Raw genomic sequence first — 16,616 nt, 5'->3', positions numbered from 1 at the left:
TCAAAAATGAGGGAAATCGTTCACATTCAAGCCGGCCAATGGAGCTAAGGTATGTGCACTTTCTTTTATCGTTTTTCCTATCGGGGCATTCCATTTTCCATTACTGAGACTGAAGGCGGGCAGCCATGTCTGGTCGACATTTTGCAACGCGAACTTCAACAGCCATTTTCTCCAGATTCCGTCCTCTGCTTGCATGATTTCAATGAACAAAAGCCGGTTTGCAGATTTTCACGCAGTTTCTTTTTCTTTCAAGTTTTGGGAAATCATCTCCGACGGGCATGGCATTGATCCCACTGGTGCCTACCATGGAGACTCCGACCTCCAATTGGAAAGGATTAATGTTTATTACAACGAAGCATCCGGTGGAACTTATGTGAACAGACGACAACTTTGTATTTTTTGCAGGATTCCGCCTCTTTCCTCACAACATCCATCGCTGAATCTACCAATTCAGCCCCTTCAGTGTAGTGGCCTTTGGCCCAGTTGTTTCCCGCTCCAGACTGTCCAAATACATAGTTGTCTGGGCTGAAGAGTTGCCCATAAGGCCCAGATCGAACCGAGTCCATTGTGCCGGGCTCCAAGTCCCCAAAGGCCACTACACTGAAGGGGCTGAATTGGTAGATTCAGCGCTGGATGTTGTGAGGAAAGAGGCGGAATCCTGCAAAAAATACAAAGTTGTCGTCTGGGCTGAAGAGTTCCCCGGTCAACTGAATGCAGATCTTCGCAAACTGGCTGTAAACATGGTTCCTTTTCCACGTCTGCACTTCTTCATGACTGGATTCGCTCCTCTGACGTCCAGAGGCAGTCAGCAATACAGAGCTTTAACTGTACCCGAACTCACTCAACAAATGTTCGATGCCAAGAACATGATGGTGGCGTGCGACCCCCGACACGGCCGGTATCTCACTGTTGCGGCCATCTTCAGGGGCAGAATGTCCATGAAGGAAGTTGACGAACAGATGCTGAACATCCAGAACAAGAACAGCAGCTACTTTGTCGAATGGATCCCCAACAACGTTAAGACTGCCGTTTGTGACATTCCACCCAGAGGCCTGAAAATGTCTGCTACTTTCATTGGAAATTCCACTGCAATCCAGGAAATCTTCAAACGTATCTCCGAACAATTCACCGCCATGTTCAGGCGCAAGGCTTTCTTGCATTGGTATACCGGCGAAGGCATGGACGAAATGGAATTCACTGAAGCTGAATCCAACATGAATGATTTAATTTCTGAATACCAACAGTACCAAGATGCAACCAACGATGAAGAAGAGGATTTCGATGAGGATCAAGAACAAGAAGTGGATGAAAACTAAGTCAATGGGGAATCTCAACATGTACTAGTAAATTAAATTATATTGTTAATTAAATATTGTAAATTAGATTATTTATTATTATTACACAGTGGGAACAAAAAACAACGGCAAATGCATCAATATGCATTTTATGCGACGAAATGCTAGTGCTATCCAGGAAATATTCGAGCGAATTTCCGAACAGCAAAAAACAACGGAAATTCAATTAGTGTGGCCTAATTGGGGGACTATTAGGCTTACGCCATCTTGCAACTTGTACTCTTGTTTAATAGCAAATGCTTGTATTCTCTGATTTTCCCTCATTGGTCTTGCGGGTTTGCAGAATTCATTTACGAAAGCGCACGTGCAACGAGTTCGCGTCCAGAACTTACTTGCGCTTCAAAAACTCCCTTTCAGAGCCTGATGATGCTGTAGAAATCGAAACATGTCGCATCGATAGCTTGGCGTACAGCTGATCTGAAAGCTCGAATAGTTTTCATGATGGATTGATTGATGGTTTGGAGGAACTCCGAAAAATTTTCTAAAAATTGTCGCTTATGTTACAGAATCCGGATGTAGAAAATTGGCACTATTTTGTCGGGTTTTGTGACTCAAATCGTTCTAGAGAATCGTCGAAAAACACCGCGGCGCCTTTTTTGAATCGAAGTCACAATTCAAAAAAATCCCCGCGTAAAACTAGCACTTTTCTGGAGTTTCTTCAGGCTTTCTTGATAAATCTGACCACTTTTTTCATAGGATCTTCACCTTCGAAAACCTCCATCTAATGCTCTATCTACTGGTGTAAAAAGAAGCGCTCTAACTCAAACGTTTCTCAGAAATGGGGAAAGAGACGGCGGCGAACATTAAAAAAAAAAATTCCTGAATTGCAGTCGAATTTTCAATGAAGGCAGCGGACATTTTCATGCAACATTATGCATTTTCCATTGTTTCTTGTTTTCATTAATGGAAGGAATCGAATGAAAGCATACCTTTTTTACTCAAATTGTTTGTTTCAGCTCGGAATAAAACGTTCGTTCCAATAGTTTTGTGACTTTTATTCGCAGTCATTCCGGAGCAACACCCTGTATATCCAGATCAGACTATTTTGAACGGCTACAGTTAAGCCTGTGTCCCATGCAACCGTTTATACGTTGGTATGATGATACGAAAGTGTTTCTATTGGTTGGAGATCTGTCAATTCGTACGACGGGGGACGAATTGACTTCGGATAAACTCACACCCTGTATATGTTACCATAACCTCATTTCACACAGCAAATTCGCTTTTGGTAAATAAACAGTGGACTACTTCCATAGTCTATAGAGTAGTTTGTGGTGTACTTATCCAAAGAAAAATGAGTAACATTTATATTCTTGAACCGCCCACCTCTGGCAAAGTAAGTGAAGGTAATGGCTCGCAAGCAAAATGGGCATGAAACCCCCATAAACTTGTAGGTTCTGCTCAAAACTACGGCCGGGGACATTGACATAGAACTCTGGTCCAAGGAAACCCCCAAAGCTTGCAGAAACTTCATCCAGTTATGCCTGGAAGGTTATTACGACAACACCATCTTCCACCGAGTGGTCAAAGACTTTATTGTGCAAGGTAAGTCGGTGCCAAAACAATAAAAGATCCACAGCCTCATTCTGCTCCAGGCGGAGACCCCAAGGGGGATGGCACAGGAGGTGAGTCAATCTATGGGGAGCCGTTTAAGGATGAGTTTCATCAGCGTCTGAAATTCGCGCGACGAGGACTGCTGGCCATGGCAAACGCGGGCAAAGACGATAATGGATCGCAGTTTTTCTTCACTCTGGCTGCCACTCCAGAGCTACAAAATAAGCACACGATATTTGGGAAAGTTTCGGGTGAGAACTAGACCCAGATCATCCTAAGTAGGTTTGCAAACAGCGGGTTTCCACTTAAAGGCAACACGGTCTTCAACATGCTGAAATTGGCGGAGGGACTAGTCGAGGACGAGCGCCCGGTCTATCCATACAAAATTACGAAAACTGAAGTTCTGAACAACCCTTTTGCGGACATTCAACCGCGAGTAAAGCAGGCGCCGACTCAGGAAAAAAAGAAGAAAGAGAAAAAGGCCGGAGTAAAGTACGTTCCTAGTTAAAACTAATTTACCTTCAAATCTATCTTGTTCATTCTAGGAACTTCAAGCTGCTCTCATTTGGAGAAGAAGCTGAAGAGGACGAGGAAATATCCACAAAGGAAAGCGAAAAGCTGAGCGCTAGGGGCAAATCGTCCCATGATATTCTTGGTAGCAACTCAGTCCGAGTTTATTCAACGTAAAATACCACTATCGCAAATTTCAGATGATCCAAAGCTGAGCTCACAGACCGACATACGTGAAACCGAGCCCAACGAAGACCGCGCAGAAGATGCAGAGAAGCAACTGGAGAACATAAGGAAGAAGCTGAAAACTAGCCATAAAAAGCCCAAACCCGTTGAACCCAAACCGGCAAAACCTGCAATGAGTGCCGAAGCAGATGACGATGACGCCCTGGAAGATTATTACCTGCATAAGGACCGGGACAGGGAAAACCAGAAGAAAATGTAAGTTCACTTCACCAACCAAGCGAGTAAATGAGCGTTAATTATTAATTTCGCCACCAATCAAGGGAGGAGCTTAAAAAGGAAATTAAAAGCGTCAAGCAAGAGTACCACAAAAATAAGCTGAGAAAGGAAGAGGAGCAGAAGGAACAGCTGCAAGATGATAGCGACAAAAGCGAAATTTTCAAATCATACAAAACCAGCCTGGTTTCATATGAACCAAAAAAGACCACACTCCTAAAAAAAAGTATGTTTTTCCTACCGCTAGTTGCCACCTTATTTTCATACCAATTTCCAGATGTGAACAGAGAGAAGGATACATTGAAGTTGCTGGAAAGTTTTAAAACCAAACTGCACTCCAATGGAAATGACTCGGACATTGAAGAAGCAGAAGCCGCAAGCAAGAGTGATGAGGACGATGATAATTGGTAATTACCCTCACTGATAATATAATAATGTTGGCTAAACGGCCGCTTTCCTCCTAGGATTAACCACAAGCTAACATTCAGCGATAACGTAGTGTTGGCAAAGGATGCCAATACCAAGAGCGACGACTGGTTTGAAATTTACGACCCTCGCAATCCAATTAACAAGAGGCGAAGAGGAGAAACGTCTAAAAAACAAAAATAAAACTTTTTAACTATTTATAACTATTTCCAATTAGCCCATAAAACTTTAACTAATTAATCAACGTCCATCTTCTCCTGGTTCTCCAAATAGATTTCTTCACCACCTTTGTCGACTCCCTGACTCACATTTCCATTTGTAGCCAGCTCAACATTCAATTCGCTAGCGTTCTGCGAATAATCGTCCAAAACCGGTGGTTGAACATCGTCGGAAAATCCGCCAGTTTCCAAACTCAACTCGCCAGTTTCTGCCGTTCGGCATTCACCAGTGAACGTTAATAATTCTGGGTTTTTAACGTGTGGCTCCAGCTGCTGGGTTTCAGCTGGCATACTCATGTCGAGATCAAGCGAGTTGCTCTCTGGCACATCTACCGAACTTTGCTCGGCGAAACTTTCAGCGAATTCTGACGTTGAATACTGCAAACAAGCGGAATGTTTGAACAGTTTGCCGGGAATTCGTTTGAAACACTGACCTGTAAAGTAGACGATAGACTTTCCGCACTGTCTTCAAATAGAATGGAAGGCAACGACTCCATTTTCGGCAACGACGGCAAAGAGTAGTCGATCATCTCGGTTTTTACGTTATCATTGGAAGGCAGCGTATAGTGCGCGGATAGATCTAGAGTATCCTCTGGCTCAGATTCCGATTCCTTCTGTTACAGATAAATAGTTCCAAATTTAGCCATTGATAAGCAGCAATTTAAAGTCCAATAGAAGAAAAGTGTGCAAGCACCCAGATGCACTTTTCTAGTTAAAATAGTACTGTGCTAAACACTCGTCGCTTATAACCAAACCTAGTTACTGAGGACCAACTTGAAATATCTTCTACACAATGCTTACGAAGAGTTTAGTGGGTTTAGTATCAATGCGCCCAAACTAGACAGAAAAATGCACCTGTTAACCACTGAGGCTTTAAAAAAGCAAATAATAGTCACGACAGAACCAGGAAAGTAAAAAATGAGCAAACTCACCCCTTTGTATTTACTTCCTTGAGAAGTCTAGGTATTGCAAAAAAAGTACATCAATAGCATTATTTCAAAAGCCTTCCTCTCCATCTCCGAGGGTTTGGTTCGGAGATGAAGATTTCTGGTTCACGGCTGTATTTACGGCGTTAAATGACACAATGTGGAGACTAAATTCGGTTCAAATAAAAAACTCACCCTTGGATTGCTGTAAGATCTGATAAGGGGCATTTCCATGTGCAGTTTACAGGTACTATCATCAAAAATAGCCTCAACTGGTGTGTTACATTCAATGTCTGCGACTGTTTTCCCACAGGCTTTGAACAAAACTTGATTGGGGTCCTAAGATGGAAAACTTCAAGTTATGGACGCCCCTCCGTTTAAAACACGTCAATTACCTCCAAAATGTGTTTCCGGCAATGCTTCGCCAAAGGCAGCACCTTCTCTGAGCATTTCACGCCGCCTTCGGTAAACTGGCATCGAGGGTAACTCGGCGGTTTTGCCTGCGCCCCTTCGGTGGCCTACAAAACCAACGGTCAGCACCTACTTAATTCAAACGCCATGAATTTATTCCTACCTTAACTCTTAGTTCATGTTGCTTCCTCTCGAGAATGGCATCTTCGCCAAAGGATCGATGATATTGGTTATACTGTTTCAGTTTTGCGTAGAGCCTCTGCTCCTTTGGGTCGTCTCGCACTTGATTATAAATGTTGCCTGCAAAACAGCGTCTTTTAAAAGCGTGCATTCAAGGCGATTTTCTGGGACTTACAACAGGTCTCCTTTTCCCGCTTGAGGGCATGGATGTATTTGCGCCGTCTCTCCCTCAAGAGATACCTCAAATACTTGTATTCTTCAAGATACAAGGCCTGAAGTCGGGTGAGTTTATTTTTGGTCGTACTGGTTACTTCTTCTTCAGTGTACACATTTACATGCCTGGAAACATTGCCGGCAATTTAAAAAACAATCGGAGAATTCACGTTGCTTTAAAACTTTCTCACTTCATCGGATCAGTATCCTCAGAGTCAATGCTTTCATTATCGGAGCTTTCGGCATTTGCATCATGCCACACTGTAGCATATATGGAAGGCTCAATATCGCTCTCTGATTCGCTACACATGTCCAACACCTCACTGCAACGCTCATTGAAAACGGCGGGAGCATCAATATCAACTACAATTCACACTTAACGTAACATTCACGCGGCGAAATTCGCCTGTTTGGTGCTCACCAAAAGGATCAGGGACTTTTAGAGCCTTCGGCTCACCCAACTCTTCAGCAAGTGTGCGCTCTTCATGCTGGATCTGGCCTGAAGAGCCCGCACCTTTGCTTCGAGGTTTCTTCACATGGTGAACCAAATTAGTCAGTAGAGTTTCACCTGTTAGGGGTGCAGGATGTTTTCCATTTTGCTTGTTGCGGGATAATGACTGTTTCAAAGAGTGCTCGTTGCAGTATCTACAATATCACATTAGTTGAGAGCGGAAAACAACTTTGTAAAACAATGGAAATCCATCAACAAAGTAAACAGCGTACTCTGTGAAGTCAGCAAAGTTAAAAGCATGCTTGTGCGGGTCGTTGGTGAGCTTCATACGGCTATGTAATATGAAATCCTTTGGACATACCCATAATCCTTCCTGTCGCTCTTTGGGGCTGGCAAATGACATCTTTTACTATTGTTCTGGTAGATGAAATTGCACTGTTTGTATGGGGCATTCTTGTCATTCAGAATGTGCTTTACACAGTACTTGTACCCATCGATGGTTAAATGGGAGCATTGATACGACTCATAAGCACAGTGTCTCTTGTTGTGCAGCTCCACTTCTACTTGAGCCCTTAAAAACGCTTTGGCGTCTTTTTCCATGGCGCCAAGAATGCGTTGACCTCTCAAACAATTCCTTGACGACTTTTGGTCGTCGTCTGGAAATGTCGGCTTATTTAAACCAAAACACTCACACAACACTCAAAATGCTGATGTAAACAACTGAGCCAACGAGGTTAGAGATTTGAGGGTTGCAAGTTGGAGGGGCTGAAGTCCTCCAATGAGAGTTCCTCATTCAAATCTCCCGCCTTAGTTGCTGCAGTATATCCGGTTAGTGTTCCCGTGTAGGAAATTGGTTATCAGTTTAAGCTCAATTTCAGGTTTTTTTCCTTTTGGAGCTGCATTGTTAATGGCTGAAGTACTAAACATAGCTAAAGACACGGACTAAAGATTCTTTTAGATGGGTTCCGACTTCAAAACAACCGATAATGTAAGAAAAATAAGTACAGACTCTCTTGTGCTTAGCGTCGTTCCGTAATTAACGCTGTCAAAAACACATCAGCTGTTCCAATCCAAATGCCAAACAACAACAAACATTTTTGTAATGTTGGGGTAAGAGCCATATTTCCAAAAAAATTGGCTGTTTAGAAACAAAATGAGATGCATCCACATGAACATACGCCAGGCCGTTTTCGTGTTACTTACTTTTCTGGCGAACAACATACAATCAGGTAAGGAACTACAATCTTCATTTTAAGCATTCAAAATGTTGATTTTTAGCTGATAACACCATAAAACTCACGGCAAACAACGTGAGAAAGAACGCAACTTCCACGATTGATATTAAGGAGCTCGATATACTTGTGAGTATAACAGCGGCGTGTAGGTATTAACTGGGGATTTCAACTCGAATTCAGTTAGCAATAAGTGATGGCTGCTCCGGCTCTCTTTTTCGGTGGATAAGTCCTAAGACGTTGCATATACATATATATTCGGTTGGTTACAGAACATACCAGTGGAAAATTGTCCGCTCAACTTCGCCTGCAAAGACCTTCCAGTGGAATGCTTGCACTGCCCCTTGAACGACACCTGCGAATACGGAGAATTACTGCACGCAGACTGCCACGTGAAAAGTACAACTAAATGCCATGTACGCAGCAGTTTTTCAGGGTTTTCGGACAGTATCAGACATCAGCGATTTTCAGGGCCGTAGAGACTTTCCCAAAAAGTACATTTGCCGCTATTGCTACCAGACTGAGAGGTGGGAACACAACTGCGATCTGAGAGCCACCTGCGACTCAGTGTCTTCGCCTAGAGACATCTACACTAGCAACTGCACCGTGCACGACAATATTCTATGTCTGGGTAAGTGCTCGATTATTTCCATAGAGTGGCAGGTATTAATTGGGGCTTTCCAGGCCACCGCACGTTCTACAAGAAAATTGTCTGCAACTGGACGAAGGGCAAACGATGGTGGACCACTTTGGCCCTGAGCATTACGCTGGGCGGCTTCGGCGCTGACCGGTTTTACTTGGGCCACTGGCAAGAAGGAATTGGCAAACTATTCAGCTTCGGCGGCTTGGGCGTCTGGACTATAGTGGATGTGGTCCTGATCTCGCTGCACTATTTGGGACCGGCCGATGGCTCCCTGTATTTGTAGAGCGAATGAAATCGCGCATTTCACATTCTAGGGGTTGGAAACATGCCTAAAACACTTACGGGACATGTGAGGGAACGACAACTGTGCTCATTTTAGGAAATGTTATGACTGAAGAAAACCACTACTTTAAATTGGCGTATTCATTAAATCACCAACCGTATATATCACATCAGTTCATTTCATTGTTTGCAGGTGTTTACCCTGTATATACCCATAAACTCCTAGTGACGCTACACAATCCAGTTAAACAATCCAAAAACTACAAGAATGAAAAAATTGAGCAAAATGTGGAAAATGGAAAGCTTTGGCGGTTCACAGCGTGTCCATTTGATATTTAAACATTGATTACAAAACACTGATCACCACTTATTGGATCTGTCTTCACAGTCGAAGTTTATCTCTTGTATCTTTAAAATGGTGATTGCTGTTTCTTTTGCTAAGTAATTTTGTTATTAACATTATTAAGTGCATTATAGTAAGCAATTCACTGGACAGGCGAGAATATATGAGAAGGTTCCAACCTCAAGCAAAAAATTGAAGTTAGGAAAGAACCTTTCCGCCAGCAAAGAAAAGCGTGAAGTTGCATGCTATCAAACCCAGTCTGAATAACGTTTCGGTTGATAAATGAGTTGAAATTGTACGACACCAAGGAATCAAACAATTAACAAACCAAAGCGATCTCATCGCGCAAAATATGCTCCAGTTCCGAGGCTGCACACTCAGCTACTTCATTCTGCTCCATCTAAAAAGAAACGGACATTTATTGTCGCTACAGCTTCAGATCTGCAAACGAACAAACTTAGAGCAGGGCCAGGCCCAAGATCGCCACTTACCACAATCAGGCCTTCGTCGCGCTTTTCTAACAGTCGCAACTTCAGCTGCATGAACCCCGTAGGCGAATTGTTCGTATTCTTCAGGCAAGTGAAGCCATCCAAAACCTCTACATTGACCGTTTTGTAGAGTCGCTTCTGCAGCCCAACGACGCCTATGATATTGATGAATGGAACTTGGCACGCCGTTTCATACCTGTCGATGTTGTTCCTTAATGGAGCGCGTTTCAGACTATCGACAATCTGTCGCAATGCGGGCCGCTTATTCAGCTGGAAGGAAAAGTTGTAAGGTTGGGGCTTTTCCAGGCAGATGTTCAGCTCTTTAAACAGCTCGGGGTTCTCATAATAGATGCAAGTGAGTAGCAGATTCAGGCTGTCTTGACTGGGCAGCTTTGGGCCTGTAAAAAGTGAAATTCTCACTGATGCCGCCCACTGAACTTCAAGTTACCTCTAATGGCTTGGACGGACTTTTCATTGACACAGGTGAGGATCAGATTGCGAGCTTGGTAATGCATCATCCATAAATATAAGGCGATTTGTACCAGATCGCCGGGGTTGCCAAAGCCTCCAGCTTGCCTCCTCACATCGATGGCGGGCAACACCACCTCCTCAATGTCCTCCCTAGATAGGCGATAGTTGAGATTGCTCAAAGCCCACAAGAATCTTTTGATGTCCTTTTCGCGAGGCTGATCCGCAACGTGAGCGCGTTTCGACTGAAACGGGCAGCTTTTTAACAGCCCAACACCGCGGCTCACGAGGGCATCGAGCAGAGCCTCATCGTAATACAAATAGTCTGCATACAGAGCCAATATGTGACACAGGGCACCAAATGAATAATGTCCCAGCGTTTTATTGAAGAACATCGTACAAGTGATGGTGTTTAAAATGTCCTCGTCTTGGTAGCGGTTATGCCTGATGCTCTTGATTAGTGTTACGAACACTGCAGGATCCTTCAGCAAGTCCAGATTGTCCTGAATGAACTCCTTGACTTTAGCCAAGAGCGCGGGGTGCTTAATCTTTGTGCTAGTTTTAAACGTGGCGTTGCAGATAATGCAAAGCTCTTCTTTGGTTAAGCTCTCTATCCCGCTTTTATCCAACGACTTCACGCACTGTCTAATTATATTCTGAGCATGGTCACACTTCTTCAGGAGCCCTACGAAGAAAATCAAATGCACCAGCTGCTTATGGTCCAGTGCGCTCTTTTGCTGCAGGAGACTCTGCAATGCCGGTTCAAAGCACCGACATTCGACCACACGGTGGCCGATCACATCAGTAAAGGCACATAGTAAATCGCAGGTCTGCTCAATGCTGAACTGGTTAACTCTATCACAGCATTCCAAGTCTACGAGCTCAACAAGTTCCTGTTTGTCCGACGACAATTCCCTGTCGCTTAGCGCCCTTAACAAGGCAACGATTTGGGGGGCATCAAAGGCCTTAATATCCTCAGGACACCGTCTTACTGCGGACAGTAAATCGGCATGATTGGCATTAGCGGGAATTCTATAATTGTCCAAAAATAGCATAAACCGTCCAGTTAGAGTGTCTTCCTTGAAAGGGCTCACTCGGGCAAACTGCCGCATGTCGTACAGGAACTTCCATTTATTTGGGTATTTGGTAAACTGTCTCAACACGGTGTACATTATCACACACTCACAGCGCGACTAATAGGTCTCGATAGGGCGCCGTTGGAGGCGGGTTTTATTGGTTAGGTTGAAACTGAACCCAATTAGTTAATGACCCCATTAGTGTACGGGGTGTGGTTTAGGCTCGGCAGTTTCTATTTATTTTACACTTGATGAAATGAGAAATAATTTGGGATCGTTCATAAAACTAAGCAAACACAAATCAAAAACACTACGCGCCACGGTGCCAAACTATACATCTTAGAAAATGGGCGGAACCCAACATTTTGTGCTTCCGTAAGCGCCAGGCGCAATGAAATGTGCACACGAACAATGCAGGCGGCAAAGGTTCCACCAATTGGGCACCAAAGTTACGATAAAATAATTCGAAGGATTAGTTTTGAATAAAATTGAAATTTTATTTAAACTTGAATTTGGGCGTGGCCTTCTGGAAGAACCGCCAATGAGCAAATCAAAAATTTAAATTTTAAGTGGCTGTTACTTGCACTTTATCGCCGAACGTAGGTTTTTCCTTGCTGAAACTGCTTAATTTCAAGTGAACTTTGAGCTGCTTTGAGTTCAAAAACCAACTTTGAAACCCAGCCTCAATTAACAATAAACAGACGAACGAACGAAGTTGTCTTCATCTATGCAGACGAAGCCCCATTCCTTAACCTTACTCTCTCCAGTAATCAACCACTGCCAATTTTTAATGTAGTTAAATAAATAGATAACAACAATTAAACAGTGAGTTTGAACCATACACGTCAGCTACATCGGTAATTGGTGCAATTATCCAAAGAAACTAAGGAGCTGAACTATTCCCATCAAAACATTGGAAAAATGGTAAGCCCCCAAACGATAGGACTCTCTAGACAGGAGATCAATTTACGAAGGCTCCTGGCCAAGTGTGAGCTGATGAGTAAGAACCCCAAACCCGATGAAAGATTTGAGAAGTACATTGCCACTCTGGAGGACATGGTGCAAGAAGTCAAGCAGATTTCCGGGTAAATGGCATCCGGAGTCTAAAAAATCATCAGAATTAACTTGGCTGTTCTAGAACCCCGATTGAGTCGATAAAAAGCTACCAACGAAGGGTGCGCAACATCAAAACGCTGCTAGGACTAACCACAATCAGCAAATATGAAGAGTTCAATGATCCCCAGTCGATGCGAGACGAATTGTTGGGTAAGACACTGTCGCAAACCAGTCGGATTAGGTCTAACGCTGTGTAGGACTGAGACAACGAATTGCGACACGGGACAAGTGCGAGTCTAATGACCTGGACCAAGTCCTAAAGTTCGAAGAAGATAAACAAACGAAAATAGCTGACGATGTGCTGGGGTTTGTCACCAACCTAAAGGAACAGTCTCAGGCGGCCAGTAGGATAATCAAGCAAGACACTGAGGTAAATGATTGGCGGGGCAATGGGGGCCACAGACAAGAGTGTGGGGTTTTAGGTGGTTATCAATGCAACACAAATCAGCGACAAAAACTTGACCAAACTGGGCGCAGAATCAGCCAAATTGACCGAGCACTCGAATCGCGCCTGGAAATGTTGGCTGTGGATCATGCTGGCCGTCGTGCTGGTCGTTTTTATCAGTAAGCATGGCTTTATGTCGTTAACCACCCTTAAGCTACTGATAAATTTCAGATATGGTTCTCTTCATGAAACTCATCAAGAAAAATAAATAGTGGTGCCCCCAGTTAGCCACACTCTTGAAACTAAGTTAAATTTATTATTCTTGTGTACATTAAGGAAGATCAGTACATATTAAAAGCTGCGCTCAAGTTCAAGTCGGCCTTATTCTTGCTAAAATACCTGTTAAAGTCCAGATGGAAAAGCAACTGCAGGAGATGACCACCACTGACCTTTTTATGCAAGGTGTACAGAACCAAAAGAAGCGTCTCTATTGCGATCTCCGCCCGTTTTTCCAACGATCTCAGTTCTTGGAGCTCTGGCTCGGTCAGCTCCGCATTCCAAGTGCTGGCAGTTGCGCAAAATTCGTCGCACAACTCAAGCAGTTTGATAATCACGTTGTACACCTGAGAGAATTGTGTATTACCAGCTTAAAACCTTCATTTCCCTTAAAAGGTACCTTGCTGGGGACGTTGTGCTGCAGTGCCGGTAGCTGGTACAGCCTATGCTTAATCGTGCTATTTTGAGACTGGAAGGCAGAGAGACAGTACGGTGAGTTACCGATTAATGGGTAATTTAATTGCACTCACTTCTTCTGGCTCCAGTACGAACGATTTAACCAAAAGATTGGTGACAAATTCGTGATGAATTTTGATGATGTCTTCGAACTCGCCGGCACGCTTCACTGCCTTCAGCAGAATAGAGAAGTGCGTTTCCACAACGTTCACTTGCATGTAGTACTGCAGATTGTTGACCAGGAACATCAGATTGTGGCGCAGCGCCCAAACGCCGCTGCTTCTACAAATGTAGACCCATGCAGTTGTGCAGTCGTAATTGCTGCATCTACCTACATTTTCTGCTTGCTGAAGGTGTGGTTGGACCAAAGATTAAACAGGTTGATTTGAGTCTTTTTCAGTCGCAGCAGAAAGCAGAAAAAGCGGTTGTAAAAGATCATCACCTCGGGATGAAAGAAGATGTGCAGCGGCCACTCGATCTGGAAATTCAACTGCAGGCTATGCCAGAGTCTTGTTTCTAAACCAACCAAAGTTAGCAGCGATTCAAGAGAAATCGAACAGTGGATATTTACTCAAAAGTTCAGTGGCGGAAGAGCTCAGCTCGAATCTCAAGTAGTTCTTATCGTTCTCGCCGTAGATTTTGCGCGCCGTGTCATGAAACAGTGTATTGAGGTGAGCCATCAGTGAATCCTGCTCGATGTCCTTCAAGTTGGCATCCGCAACCGCCAAGAATTGCTGGAACAGTTCGCCGCGGCCCAACGCAAAGTACTCCCGGATTAAGTGCAGGTGCTGCACCAAGTTGCCCTCTTTCAACATTATGGACCATAGAGTCTAGAAGTGAGTGGGAGGAGTTGCTGCTGCGGAATGGTAAAAAGGGCTCGTCTACCTTGGTGAGCTTAGTGCGGCACTCCTCAATAACCATGCGAAAATTGATGGCGTTGAAACTCTTCTCGCATAGGGCCTGTATTTTGTAGCAGTACTCGCGGTCCTTTCCCTCCCAAATGTCTTTGCGAAACTTGGTCTGCAAGTCGGCGGCATATTCGTCGTTTTTCGGCTGGTTCCTGATGATCCACACGATTCGCCCCATAAACAGAATGCTCTCAGCCGAGTCCTCACTGATGAAGCTCGGCACCAAGTCCCAGTTGATGTAAAACTTCCGTACTGGCGGTGGATTGCGAATTTTTCTTTTCTGAGTGAAACTGACAATAAGACCCTGGTCTGGGTAGTCGTAGTGAGGACTTACCGAACTCACTGGAAGGCTGCTTAGGGCCAACTGCTCCGGATACAAAAAATTCTCATCCGACACTTGGCCATCGCAGATAAAGAACTCATTGAACGGATCGAGCAGGTCGCCGTAGATTATCCAGTTGCGTAAATGCTGATAGAACACGACGTTGACGGACTTAATAACTCTAGAATACAGCAAAACCAGTTTGGAATTTATCAGTTCCCTATCGCCTACCGATCGGCAGCAGTCTTGATTTGATCAATGCCGCATATGGTGTACTTGTGGAGGCCGCTCATCAGTAAACATCCCTGCAAATTCTCCAGCCGGATCCTGTAAATCATGGACTTCAGCTCGCTGAACAGCACCTTGTACTTGTTGATGGAACCGAGGATGTAAGTGAGGGACAGCTGCGGGTAGTCCAGAAACCGTCCTTCCAAGCTAATGATTTCTTTGCGGTAGTCTTCGAGAACTTCTTGCACGCCATTACAAAACGCCTTCAAGTAGAATCCACTTTGCGCGCTCACTCCATTATGGCCTTCAGCTGGAAATGGTGAAATGGTCAAAAACCCGAAGGTGCTAATCTCAGCTCGCCTCTATTCACCTTGCTCAGAGGAGTTTGGATACAAAACTTGATTGGTGAACGTGGTGATTCTGTGATAGTCCATGCCGATCTGCATGATCAGTTGAAGAAGACTTTCTTCACCTGGGTGGAGGAACTGGGGAAGCTCAAACAAATGCCTCCACTGGAAAACATAACAAGGAATCGATTATTATCTGAAAAATTCCCCTTCCTAGCCCCAGCACTTCTAAATGCATATTTAAGACACTTAAGGGCGAAGCCATCTGGATGGAGAGAAGGAGTCAGAGAGTATATGAAAGCACCGCACAGTAAAACCGCGGCCAAAAGGGGGCCGGTTTAGTGGATAGGAATCTCAATCAGAGAACGAAACACGCAACTAATACTTACATCGCTATCATCAGTTACAACGGTATTTCCTGGGTTGTTCCACAGGTTGAAAAGCAGCTCGTGAATCATTGCGGTTCAGTTAAGCCCTTCATATAAAATAATGTTGCAAATAAGTTGTAAATTTGAATTCAATGTTGAGGTTAAATTTTGTTATGACAATACGCTCCTGTTGCCTTCTTCTTCTTCTCTCAGTCAGTGTTGCCAGTAGCTCTAGTTTTTCCGTAATAAATTCTGCAAAATCTATAAAAAGTATACTGAGGATTCCTGAAGATGATTCAAGAGCAAGGGCGGATTCAAGGGGGGTTCATGGGGGTTATGACCTCCTCATTCAATTCTCTATCCAACGATGCCAAAACGAATGGTTCTTGGGAAACTTCGAATAAAGGCAATTTAGTTATCTCTGGAATGATGTAAAAAACGAGCGTTCTTGCTAATTTTGCTTCCGAGAAACATGCAAAACAGGACGGAAAACATGAAATTTTGCAATAATCTTGCGCCAGCCTTGCACAAAACGCCGATCATTTTTCTAATTTCATAGATAACAGAAGACTGTATTTTTTCTACATAACCCCCTCCTGACTTTAAAGCTGGATCCACCCCTGTTCAAGAGTAAAACGTTTCGCACTTATAGAACAGACTTTGGCCTATAAAAATAATGCAAAATTGACTCTCTAACTTTGCATGTTGCTGAGCCATTAAGTGTTAAACTACGACCTGCTTAAATATCCGGGAAAACAACGTGCAATTTTTAAAATTTTCTCAAAATTGTCTGATGTGTTGAAAAATGGCTTGATGATGACTGAAAATCGAAACATTTTCCACTTAAAATAGTATAGAATTCCTGAGAGGAAATGGTCAAACTCCGGCCTGCATAAATAATAGCAAAATACCCATGGAACATTTGAGCAGTTAAGCAACAGGTTATAGGGTTGACAACGCTGCTTAGAAAAGCAC

At 43.7% G+C, this 16,616-nt stretch overlaps 8 protein-coding genes across 13 annotated transcripts in view; 4 read left to right on the top strand and 4 right to left on the bottom strand.

Moving 5' to 3' along the window:
- Window positions 1–566, bottom strand: part of LOC125502341 (putative protein TPRXL) — a 2,763-nt gene extending 2,197 nt beyond the window's left edge. Inside the window, exon 1 of the mRNA XM_048667253.1 lies at window positions 370–566. Coding sequence (XP_048523210.1) covers window positions 370–566 — 197 coding nt within the window. The remainder of the gene's footprint in view (window positions 1–369) is intronic.
- A 128-nt stretch (window positions 567–694) lies between these two features.
- Window positions 695–1,384, top strand: LOC125504965 (tubulin beta chain; the record flags this gene model as incomplete). Its single annotated transcript, XM_048667798.1, is given in 1 exon segment — window positions 695–1,384. A coding segment is annotated over 1 exon segment (622 nt), but the record flags the coding sequence as incomplete, so codon positions are not given.
- A 1,137-nt stretch (window positions 1,385–2,521) lies between these two features.
- On the top strand, window positions 2,522–4,544 carry LOC109536380 (spliceosome-associated protein CWC27 homolog). The gene is made up of 9 exons (XM_019902568.2): window positions 2,522–2,691; window positions 2,750–2,900; window positions 2,951–3,160; window positions 3,221–3,401; window positions 3,455–3,564; window positions 3,620–3,860; window positions 3,926–4,104; window positions 4,156–4,285; window positions 4,343–4,544. The coding sequence occupies exons 1-9, from the start codon at window positions 2,650–2,652 to the stop codon at window positions 4,485–4,487; spliced, it is 1,389 nt and encodes a 462-aa protein (XP_019758127.2). The 5' UTR covers window positions 2,522–2,649; the 3' UTR covers window positions 4,488–4,544.
- Window positions 4,487–7,456, bottom strand: LOC109536377 (KAT8 regulatory NSL complex subunit 2). 4 transcript variants are annotated; one of them, XM_019902564.2, is made up of 10 exons: window positions 7,065–7,456; window positions 6,674–6,897; window positions 6,444–6,615; window positions 6,215–6,378; window positions 6,023–6,159; window positions 5,844–5,966; window positions 5,644–5,787; window positions 5,455–5,481; window positions 4,957–5,136; window positions 4,487–4,900 (listed from the first exon to the last, which is right to left on the bottom strand). In XM_019902564.2, the coding sequence occupies exons 1-10, from the start codon at window positions 7,301–7,303 to the stop codon at window positions 4,541–4,543; spliced, it is 1,770 nt and encodes a 589-aa protein (XP_019758123.1). In that variant the 5' UTR covers window positions 7,304–7,456; the 3' UTR covers window positions 4,487–4,540. The 4 variants fall into 4 exon arrangements, with proteins under 4 accessions (XP_019758123.1, XP_048523753.1, XP_019758124.1 ...); XM_048667796.1 differs by having other exon boundaries at window positions 4,957–5,133; XM_019902565.2 differs by lacking the exon at window positions 5,455–5,481.
- An 80-nt stretch (window positions 7,457–7,536) lies between these two features.
- LOC109536381 (TM2 domain-containing protein almondex) lies at window positions 7,537–9,028 on the top strand. Its single transcript, XM_019902569.2, has 5 exons — window positions 7,537–7,932; window positions 7,982–8,064; window positions 8,208–8,351; window positions 8,407–8,566; window positions 8,620–9,028. Exons 1-5 carry the CDS (start codon window positions 7,857–7,859, stop codon window positions 8,859–8,861), a joined length of 705 nt encoding a protein of 234 aa, XP_019758128.1. The 5' UTR covers window positions 7,537–7,856; the 3' UTR covers window positions 8,862–9,028.
- LOC109536378 lies at window positions 8,987–11,582 on the bottom strand. 2 transcript variants are annotated; one of them, XM_019902566.2, is made up of 3 exons: window positions 10,140–11,581; window positions 9,695–10,089; window positions 8,987–9,603 (listed from the first exon to the last, which is right to left on the bottom strand). In XM_019902566.2, the coding sequence occupies exons 1-3, from the start codon at window positions 11,329–11,331 to the stop codon at window positions 9,523–9,525; spliced, it is 1,668 nt and encodes a 555-aa protein (XP_019758125.2). In that variant the 5' UTR covers window positions 11,332–11,581; the 3' UTR covers window positions 8,987–9,522. The 2 variants fall into 2 exon arrangements, with proteins under 2 accessions (XP_019758125.2, XP_019758126.2); XM_019902567.2 differs by having other exon boundaries at window positions 9,477–9,644; window positions 10,140–11,582.
- A 222-nt stretch (window positions 11,583–11,804) lies between these two features.
- LOC109536451 (vesicle transport protein USE1) lies at window positions 11,805–13,110 on the top strand. The gene is made up of 5 exons (XM_019902676.2): window positions 11,805–12,320; window positions 12,374–12,501; window positions 12,549–12,721; window positions 12,774–12,915; window positions 12,968–13,110. Exons 1-5 carry the CDS (start codon window positions 12,157–12,159, stop codon window positions 13,006–13,008), a joined length of 648 nt encoding a protein of 215 aa, XP_019758235.2. The 5' UTR covers window positions 11,805–12,156; the 3' UTR covers window positions 13,009–13,110.
- LOC109536450 (gamma-tubulin complex component 4) lies at window positions 13,033–15,854 on the bottom strand. Of its 2 annotated transcripts, XM_019902675.2 has the most exons (10): window positions 15,663–15,853; window positions 15,297–15,438; window positions 14,930–15,236; window positions 14,711–14,879; window positions 14,354–14,656; window positions 14,040–14,298; window positions 13,804–13,984; window positions 13,543–13,750; window positions 13,413–13,481; window positions 13,033–13,359 (listed from the first exon to the last, which is right to left on the bottom strand). In XM_019902675.2, the coding sequence occupies exons 1-10, from the start codon at window positions 15,729–15,731 to the stop codon at window positions 13,078–13,080; spliced, it is 1,989 nt and encodes a 662-aa protein (XP_019758234.1). In that variant the 5' UTR covers window positions 15,732–15,853; the 3' UTR covers window positions 13,033–13,077. The 2 variants fall into 2 exon arrangements, with proteins under 2 accessions (XP_019758234.1, XP_019758232.1); XM_019902673.2 differs by having other exon boundaries at window positions 14,354–14,879; window positions 15,663–15,854.
- Between the last annotated feature and the right edge of the window lie 762 nt (window positions 15,855–16,616).

This window comes from Dendroctonus ponderosae, unplaced genomic scaffold (genome assembly GCF_020466585.1).
Source record: "Dendroctonus ponderosae isolate FM_Combo_2020 unplaced genomic scaffold, Dpon_F_20191213v2 Dpon_F_20191213_6, whole genome shotgun sequence".
Classification (NCBI taxonomy): domain Eukaryota; kingdom Metazoa; phylum Arthropoda; class Insecta; order Coleoptera; family Curculionidae; genus Dendroctonus; species Dendroctonus ponderosae.
Note: the sequence above shows the minus strand (reverse complement) of the source record. Positions and strands in the feature narration are given on the sequence as shown.